Source organism: Chiloscyllium plagiosum, chromosome 35, assembly GCF_004010195.1.
Source record: "Chiloscyllium plagiosum isolate BGI_BamShark_2017 chromosome 35, ASM401019v2, whole genome shotgun sequence".
Classification (NCBI taxonomy): Eukaryota; Metazoa; Chordata; class Chondrichthyes; order Orectolobiformes; family Hemiscylliidae; genus Chiloscyllium; species Chiloscyllium plagiosum.
This window is the reverse complement of record NC_057744.1, coordinates 4,946,227-4,956,578: the sequence shown is the minus strand read 5'-3', so window position 1 is coordinate 4,956,578 and position 10,352 is coordinate 4,946,227. Positions and strand designations below refer to the sequence as shown.

The 10,352-nt window shown below is 39.2% G+C and overlaps 1 protein-coding gene across 1 annotated transcript; it reads left to right on the top strand.

The window, feature by feature from the left end:
* The first annotated feature begins 1,168 nt into the window (after nt 1-1,168).
* Nucleotides 1,169-9,428, top strand: LOC122540542. The gene is made up of 6 exons (XM_043676407.1): nt 1,169-1,406; nt 4,255-4,419; nt 4,508-4,561; nt 4,670-4,723; nt 6,816-6,952; nt 8,597-9,428. Exons 1-6 carry the CDS (start codon nt 1,169-1,171, stop codon nt 8,669-8,671), a joined length of 723 nt encoding a protein of 240 aa, XP_043532342.1. The 3' UTR covers nt 8,672-9,428.
* The last annotated feature ends 924 nt before the right edge of the window (nt 9,429-10,352 follow it).

Genomic DNA, 10,352 nt, shown 5'->3' with positions numbered 1-10,352 from the left:
AAAGACAAACATAACCATTTGCAGGAGGGAAATGCCTCCAGTCAGGTCGCCTGCATTTGTTTGGCAATACTCATTAATCTAATACATGGATGTTCACAGTGATCTTCCAATCTGTGGTACAGCCAGGTTTGGATTCCACTTTCCATAGCATCACACTGTCTAAATTACTTGATATTTGACTCTGCAAAGATATATGTTGTTGCAATGTTACCACAGTTAACATCAAATGTCTGTAAGATACTATTATTCTGCAAATGTGTTGACTTACAGATTTGTGCAAACTTACCTCTGGCATGATTTTCAGAAGCCTTAGGATAAGGTTCCAAATATGAGATTTGAGTGTAAAATTAAAGCACATGATTTTGGAGTTAGTCTTCTGATATAGTCAGAGAACTGTTTAGCAGCCAGGAACAAAGAGTAGAAATAGGAATAAATGGGTCTTTTACCAAGTGGCAGAAAGTCAGTAATGGAATATCACAAGGATGTACACCAGCTATTCACAATATGTTTGATTTAGATGATGGAACTAAATGTAGTATTTCCAAGTTTGCAGACGACGCAAAGCTGTGTGAACTGTGAGGAAGATGCAGAGATCCTTCAGTATGATTTGGACACATTGAATGAGAGGGTAAACACATGGTAGATAGAGTGTCATGTGGATAAATGTAAGATTATCTACTTTGGTGGCAAAAACAGAAGGCAGATTATTATCAGAATGGCAACAGATTGGGGAAAGGGGAGGGTGAAATGAGACCTGGGTGTCCTTATAGACCAGTCACTAAAATTAACATGCGTGTGCAGCAGGGGGTGAAAAAGACAAATGGTATATTGGCTTTCAAAGCGAGAGAATTCCAGTACAGGAGCAGGGATGCCTTGCTGCAACTGTACAGGGTCTTGGTGAGACCATACTTGGAGTATTGTGTACAGTTTTGATCTCCTTATCTGAGGAAGAATATTCTGGCTACAGAGGGAGTGCAAAGGTTTACCAGACTGATTCCTGGAATGGCAGGACTCTATATTCCCTTGTGTTTAGAAGAATGAGAGGAGAGTCACATCAAAACCTATAAAATTCTAACTGGATAGACAGGGTAAACAGGGTATGATCATACTGAATGGCAGAGCAGGCTCAATGGGCCGAATAGCCTGCCCCTTCTCCTATGTTTCTATGATGACATCAACTAAAGGAGGAGTACAATCCATTATAGAGATCTTAACACTCTCAGGTAGAAGGGTTTACGTGACTGATGGTTGGCAGCAGAGAATCGCCTTTCTTTCCAGCAATGGCACCGAGGGAGATGCTTCACTGCATTTTATGGCATTGGCTGTGAATGACAGTGGAATCTACGACTGTAAAGTGAAGGTGGAAGGTCAGATCTATCAAACAGCTTGTAATTTGACCGTACAAGGTAAGTCTTCATATATTGATTATGGCAAATTTTACAGCATGATGTGAAGGTAGAACTTGGCTCATATTGAAGTGTGTTGCTCATATATCCTATATTCCCAGTGATAATGAATACTGGTAATGAAGCCAGAATATTCTTCCTCAGATAAGGAGATCAAAACTGTATAATTAGACCCATTTCCATAAACAATTTGATATTATTATTATCATTAATGAAATATTTGTGATGAGTACTCTCATTTCCATCAGATAAGATTTAGACAATGAGCTAAACCGTTTTCTCCCTTTACAAATTCTTGGTTCTTTGAAAGCTCTTTCACACATTGATCTCTCACAGATTTTCTACACTGATGTAGGGTTTGCTTCTGCAGTTCATAAGAAAGGATAAGCATTCCTTTATTTTTCAAAAAGTATTCTGTAGTGCATTTTTTGTATTATTGAGATTTGAAGTTGCTTTGCCTTCGATTGTGCTGTTCTAAAACTAACCACTAGAAAGCATACAAGAGCTATGCAACTGAATTTGACCACTCTTCCTCTCTGTAAGATGGACAATGATAGAATCCTGCAGTGCAAATAGAAGCCATTTAGCCCAGCATGTCTGTACCAACCCTCTGAAGAGCATCCCACTCCCTCCACATTTACCATTGACAACCTACCTAACCTGCATGTCTTTGAACTGTGGGAGGAAACCCACACAGACACCGGGAGAATGTGTCAACTCGACACAGATGGTCACTTGAGGGTGGAATTGAACCTGGGTCCCTGCTCACTGTGTGGTCTCTTTTCTTTGGTGAGACCAAACACAGGCTGGGTGACTGCCTTGGGGAACATCTTCACTCTGACCTTCCATTCCCTTGCCATTTTTAATAGAACCCCTATAGTGTGGAAACAGACCCTTCGGCCCAATAAATCCACACCAACCCTCCACCCGGACCCATTCCCATAGCCTATATTTACCCCTGAATAATGCACCTAACTTGCACATCCATGAACACTATGGGCAATTTAGCATGGCCAATTCACCTAACCTGCACATCTTTGATCTGTGGGAGGAAACTGGAGCACCCAGAGGAAACCCACGCAGACACGGGGAGAATGTATAAACTCCAAACACACAGTCGCCCGAGGCTGGAATTCAACCAGGGTCCCTGGTGCGGTGAGGCAATAGTGCTAACCACTGAGCCACCATGCCCCAAATTTCAATAAGGTGTTTTACTCTCATGCTAACATTTCTGTTCCAATGAAGGACAACACAAGCTGAGGGAACAAAACCTCTTTCTTTCTCTACTATTGGTAGTTTACAGGAGCTAGGACTCAACATTGAGTTCAACAACTTCAGAGCATGACCACTACACCCACCCATGTCCCCCAAAGCTGTCTTGTTGGCTTGGCTCTTAGCAGAGTGGATCAGTTTTCTCCTTTTCACACCTATCATTCTCACCCATTTCACATCTCTATCACTCCTTTACTACTCATTTCATCTTTTGCTCTGAGCCTCTTCATCTGCTTCACTCACTCCTCACTCCCTACCCCCGATACCCCTCACAACAACATAAAAATGCCTGTTCTTACATTCTGAAGAAGTCATACTGGCCTCGAAATGTTGAATTGGTTTCTCTCTCCCCATAGATGCTGCCAGACCTGTTGAATTTCTCCAGCACTTTAAGATTTTCCTTTCATTACTGATACTGACTAAAAGTTGCCCTGTTTACTCATGAATATTAAAAGGTCCCTGTGATTACTGTCATAAAATTAAGCTGGAAGCATGTTGACTTTGAATAAAATGTAAGACAATTACAATGTGACTTAGTCAGAATGAAAATAACATGGACAATTCAGCAATTAACAGAAATGCCATTGATGTAAGTGTAATGCAACTTCCTTTTTAATCTCTGTCCTTATTGGGGAAGAATAACTCAATGAATTACTTGAGACCCAGGTGCACTTCATTGTTAAAGGGTTTTATCAATTTACACCAGTGGGAAGCAAATTTCTGGGATTCCAGCAGCTTCTTCACTGAACAACTTATACTTTTGTTTTAACCCAGCTTTGGTTGTTACAAATCAACCGTATTATTAATTGATTACACACACATCCAACTAGGTTAATCATGTGACTGTGCAATCAGTTAATGGACAGTTCTATATGTTCCCATGATGTTTACCAAACTCTGATATCACTCCTTCTTGGGCCTTCACAATATGTTTTATCCAATCATATTCCAGGCTTTAGCTCCTGCATTAGTTATTCAGTCCTCCCCTGCCAATCCCAAGGGGGCTCCAGTCTATTTCAGACTGAATATCCATGGGAATGCAGTTAAATCCCTTTATACCTGTATCGTTAAAACTCCTTTTTGACGTACAACCTGTGACTACAATTACCTTGAGGCCTTAATTGATGTGGTTTAGACCCTTCCCTTCTATCCCATGACCAATACTTGTCTTTGGACAAGCCTGATATGGAGGCCTCTATCAACATTTCTCAAGGATGCACTTTATCAAAATCTCTCAATGCAAGTCGCTATATCTACTTCTGATTTAAAATAGTCCACTGTATGCAACTCACAAGACTCTTTGTGTGTTACTTTAATTTTGTTACCTCGGATGTACTCCTTCTGTGAAGGCTACAATTTGCCTAGCTTATAGTTTAATTTCAAACATCAGACTATGGAACTAACTGTTTCAGCTAAAATACTTTTCTTAGCCATTTTACATCAACTGACATTTTATGTCAGCTATTTTATTCTGCTTCAGTCATGGGCAGCCCTGGCATCCTTAAGGAGAGAGGAGACCTATTCCTTGTGGACATTCACTCTCTGAGATAAAGCAATCTGCACTCTCTGTACACAGCTAGGTGTTCACATCCTGAACAGGAATATGTAGGTGACACTGATCATGAAACAGAGTACAGTCTCAGGACTGACAATCTGAAATCACAAATAATCGAACATTTTCTGGTTGCCAAGCTGCTTTTGAACAATTTTTCTGAGGGAAAACAATTCTGTAAAAATTTTGGTAGGAATCTATTAGAATAACTTATAGCACGACTGGTGTGAATCTCTGAGAAATTGAAGAGTCTTTAACTATTTCATTTCATTTTAAGATTATCCAAATCTTGCTCAACCAACAACGAAAGTCAACCCAACGACTGAAAACGGTATGATGTGTTAAATTTTGGTAAGAATCTCTTAGAGTAACTTCTAGCATGATTGGTGTGAATCTCTGAGAAATTGAAGATGTCTTAAATATTTCTTTTCATTTTAAGATTATCCAAATCTTGCTCTACCAACAACAAAGGTCAACCCAATTACTGGAAAAGGTATGATGTGTTTTTCAATTTATGTTGAATTTGTGGCTACTCAACCATATATTTATAAGAATGATTCCAGGAATGAGAAACTTCAGTCATAGATGGGAGAAACTGGGATTCTTCTCATTGGAGTGAAGAAGGATGAGAAGTTAATGGAGGTTTTCAAGCCATTAGTGGGCTGGGCAGAATAGATCGGGAGAGGTTGTGTCCACCAAAAAAGGAATAAGAATGAGAGGACATAGATTTAAAATGATGTGCAAACAAAGCAAGGCTGATATGAGAAAGTTGTTTGGGTACAGAATACACTGTCTGAAGATATGGTGGAAGCAAGCTCAATTGACACATCTGAGATAGTATTCGATGATTATTTGATAGTAATGGTGTGCAGATACAGGTATGGGGGAAAGACAGAAACTGGGCACTCGGTAATAGAACTTGTGCAGACTCAGTGACTTCTTGCTACACTGTAACTATTTTTGATTCTGAGATTCAGCCTTAGCAGGATTGCAGTCAATGCCGAACCCAACATATCAAATAGCCTCACCATTGTATCTTTTTGCTTGAGTTATTGGTTGACAATCAGAATAGAAACCCTGACTGATTCTATCTGAGCAGGTCTTACACAGTTAATGATAGGGCTGCGGGTGGTGTTGCCAAAAAGAGACACCTAGGGGTTCAGGTACATAGTTCATTGAAAATAGTTCATTGCATCACAGGTAGCCAGGGTGTTTAAGAAGGTATTTGGCACAGTTGCCTTCATTGCTCAGACAATTGAGTCTAGGAGTTGAAATATCATGTTGAGGATGTACAGGACATTGGTGAGGCCACTTTTGGAGCACTTTGTATAGTTCTTGTCCCTGCTATAGAGAGTGCAGAAAAGATTGACAAGAATGATACTGGGACTGGAGAGTTTGAGTTATACAGAGAGCTCCGCTAAGCTGGGATTTTTTTTCATTGGAGCGTAGGAGGTTGCATGGTGATCTTATAGATGTTTATAAAATCATGAGGGGAATAGATAATGTGAATAGCAAAAATCTTTTCTCTAAGGTGGGGGAGTTCAAAACCAGAGGGGACAATTTTAAGATGAGAAGAGAAAGATTTAAAAGGGATCTGAAGGGCAATTTTTTCACACAGAGAGTGGTTCATATATGGAATGAACTGCTAGAGGAATGGTTAGATGCAGATACAATTACAACATTTAAAAGACTTTGGGCAGGTATATGAATAGGAAAGGTTTAGAGGAATATGGATTAATGCAGGCAAATGGGACTAGTTAAGTTTGGGAATCCTGATCAGATTGGATGAGTTGGACCGAAGGGCCTGTCTGTGCTGTATGACTCAGTGACTCTCTGACTCTGTGGAACAAAGTCTCTTAATGACCTTTGTAACATAGAACCACCAAATTCATCCAACATAGCACTTACAGTTTTATCCAAAAACGTCAATATTGTCAAATGGCTAAGTCAATCCACAGGAGCATTGTCAAACAATGTTTGATTAAAATCGCTTTAGGAGATGTATTCGGCAGGTAACTGAAAGCTTAATCAAACTGGTTCATTTTAAGGAGTTTCTTAAATGAGGAAAGGAAGAAACGCAGAAGGGTGTAGGAAAACATTTTCAGGACTGAGCATAGGATCGTCTCAGTATTATATATCTCAATACTGGCCAACATCTTCACCCAATAACCTAATGTTTACTCATGGATGTTAAAGATTATCAGTTAAATCATATACAAATAGTTTATGACAAATTTAAATTGGAAGCAAATGCTGCCTTTTAGTGGAGTGGAGAAAATTACCCAGTCCACTTGAAAAAAATGTGGACAATTTGGCAATTATCCAATGCTGTTGATATAAATGGAATGTGTCTTTCTTCTTAACCTATGTCCTTAAAGTAAAGATGACCTACTCATAGAGTCATAGAGATGTACAGCATAGAAACAGACTCTTCGGTCCAACTCGTCTCGTCATTGTTTGAGATAAATCACACTCCATTCTCCATAAATGGCTGGAGTTCAGATCCGGAACAGCAATATGTGGGAGATACTAAATGAAAAAGATATTTATCCATTAATTCTGTCACTTAACCTTTCTTTCTTTAGGCACAGATTCTCCAGAGAGTGATAGGACATATATTTTCCTATGGATTATGATAAATCGTGTTGCTATCTTCATTGGAATTATAATTTTCTTGTTGCTTGTGCAATATTTGATACAAAGAATTAAAATGTGCACTCAGGTAAGTTTTAACTGACTGATATAAATTTTAAAAGTATCCAATAAACATTCTGTTAAAGGGTAATTAATTCATGGAAGAGATTGTGCATACAGTGTAATCATAGAGTTCTTACAGCGCGGCAAAAGGCCCTTTGGCCTACTGAGTCCATGTTGGTCAAACATCTAAGTATTCTCATCCTATTCTCCAGCACTTGGCCCCTAGCTTTTTATTCTATGGCATTTCTAATGTTCATCTAAATACTTCTTCAAAGTCTTGTGGGGTCCCAACTCTACCTGCATTTTAATCAGTAAGTTCCAGACACCCACCACTCTCTGGGTGAAAACACATTTTCTCAAAAACTCTTGTTCCTTAGCTTAAAACTTCACCACCCTCATTATTGATCCCTCTACTAAGGGAACAATGTTATAGCATAAGAAAATAAGAATTAGGATCAGGAGTAGACAATTCCACCACTCGAGTCGTCTTCACCATTTAATAAAGTCATGGATGATCTCATCTCAGCCTTAAATTTCACTTTCCTACCTGCTCTCTTTGACGCATTACTAATTAAAAATCTGTTTATCTCCTCCTTAAATTTATTCATTGTTCCAATTTCTACCACACTGTTAGGTCATGTGTTCCACAGATTTACAACCCTTTGAGAGAACATCTCATAGTTAGATAGTTCTAGTTCTAGATAGTTTCTCCCAATTTACTCTGTCTATGCCACTAATAGCTTTGTACATCTCAGATTTCCCTTCAACTTTCTCTGCTCTAAGGAAAAACAAACCCAGCCCATCTAGACTCTCCTCAGAGCTAAGTTGCTCCAACCAGGCAACATCTTACTGAATCTCTTCTGTACCCTTTCCTGAAAAATCCCATCCTTCCTATAGTGAGGAGACCAGAACTCCAACTGTGGCCTAACTAACATTATATATTGCTCCATCATAACCTCCTCACTCTTACATTCAATGCCTTGACGAATACAAACAAATATCTCATATGTATTTTAATCAATGTATCTGCCAGTGCCTTCAAGGATCTATGGACATGCACGCTACAGACTCACTGATCTTGTTTATTATCAGAACTATTGGATGTGTAAAAATAATGTTTCAGCGGCATTATGTTATTACTGTTAAATAGACTGCTATATTAGTGAGTTTGTGTTCATAATTCTCCATACTAATGTTTAAATTAGAAATTGATTGAACAGCAAAACAAAGTAATGTCATCTCTGGCTCCGTGGATAGCACTCTTGCTACTGAATTAAAAGGTTACAGGATCAAGTCCCACTCCAGGGGCCTAAGCACAAAAATCCGGGCTGATGCTTGAAGACATTATTGAGGAATTGCTGTGTGGTTGGCAGTCCCTAACGTTAAAACTTAGACCGACTTGCTTTCCTAAAGGGGGACAGAAAATACTCATAGCATCATTTCAAAGGAGATGAGGAGAGTAGTCCCTGGTGCCTTGGCCAATATTTATCACTCAACATCACAAAAGCAGTTTAATTGGCCTCTATGCTTTATCTCAGTGTTGTTTAGGATTGCCTTGTTTCCAGCATTGACTACACAGTCACCACCGTGTACACGTCATTGGCTATAAAATGTAACATTATGAAGTTGTGAAAAGGTGATACATAAATGCATATTGTTGTTTTAAAAGGTTGAACACAGTTCCGTTTGGCAGCTGGTGAACCCTGGAAAGCGAGCCACACAAGTCATTTCACAGTCAGCTTAAAAGCAACGTTGACAGGCAAGACAGATAGGCCAACTGCTTGACCTTTCACCTGAAGAGCTGTCAATCGTTCAGACATAAAGAACACGGAATTATTTCGTATAAAGAACTGGCACTGGGTACTGTAGATGGGACAAGACCATACCTCATGTTTTCTGAACTACTTACTACTTCTCTATCACCACACCTCTTATTCTTCAAATCAACACAAGTAGAAAGAATGTCAATAAAGAATGTTGAAATTAAAAATCAACTGATGCATCAGAAACCTTAGTACAAAACCTCATGTTCAGCTTAGTTGAGAAGAGGAAAATAAAAACAAAGACATTTAGAAATAGTCTCAAAATACTTTCATGGTTTTACTCCAGGAGTCCATAAATCTATTTCTGTAAACAGCACTGTCTAGCAGTTCTGTGCTAGTTCATGTTATCTGAGCAGGTAGACAATGTCACACTATTCCACATTAAACAGGTAAAAGGCATGGCTACCCAAATGAAATCATCATACTTTAATCTTAATACAATAAACTGATTCAGCATTCCATTTATGAGCTTTCCTGTTTATCTGTAGAATCGAGGTCAATTAACACTATATTATCAAGTGTCACATTGTTTAAGAGGTGCTTGCACTATTAATGACCAAATTTAACTGCCTGTGGCAAGGATTAATGAAAATTCAATTTACAAATCCAGCAAGTTCTTAAAAAAAATACTAGGAGGCTGCAGATAACATGTTGTCTGTGCAAAGCTGTAGTGATTAAAATGAGGGCTCATTGACTATTAGATCCCTGATTGGGCCCAGGTTAACAACCTCAATCAAGGCTCTCATAGTCAATGAGATCCTCCTGGCCCTTACTCCAATCACTACAAGAGCAAATGGCAGAAATCAACTAAAGAATTATCTAAATTTGCAACTGGGTGAATTTCATAATCCCCTGAACTTGCAAGCAAATAAATATGCATTTCTAACTCATCGCTACCTTTCCAACAAGTCAATTTTGATCCCCTTCCCCACAAGGTCAGGTGGATTGGCCATGCTAAATTGCCCATAGTGTTAGGTGCACTAGTCAGATGGGAATGGGTCTGGGTGGGTTACTCTTTGGAGGGTCTGTGTGGACTTGTTGGGCCGAAGGGCCTGTTTCTGCACTGTAGGGAATCTAGTCTAATCTAATCAAACATCCTCCTCCGTTGTTTATTGCTATTTATTTCTTATGGAGATAAACAGTGTTGGTCCCAACAGTTCCACTGTGTTTTCATCACAGCACTACCAGTTTTCATTTAGTCTAACTCTGACTTTTTACCTACCTTCCATGCATTTAAGCTTAAAGCATCCACAGCCCAGAGACAGGGAATAAGCAAATTAAATCTTGTTCATCCTATAAAGCTACAATGAAGCTGTCGTAGTTACTCCAATTAATATATTTCCCTGTCTTCAAAGAAGCTCAATTTAGATGCTCTGTAATCAATTTTTAATAGATTAGTTACAGTGTGGAAACAGGCTCTTCGACCCAACAAGTCCACACCGACCCGCAAACCACCCAGACGCATTCCCCTACATTTACCACTTCACCTAACACTACGGGCAATTTAGCATGGCCAATTCACCTAACCTGCAAACTTTTTTTGGACTATAGGAGGAAATCGGAGCACCCGGAGGAAACCCACACAGACACGAGAATGTGCAA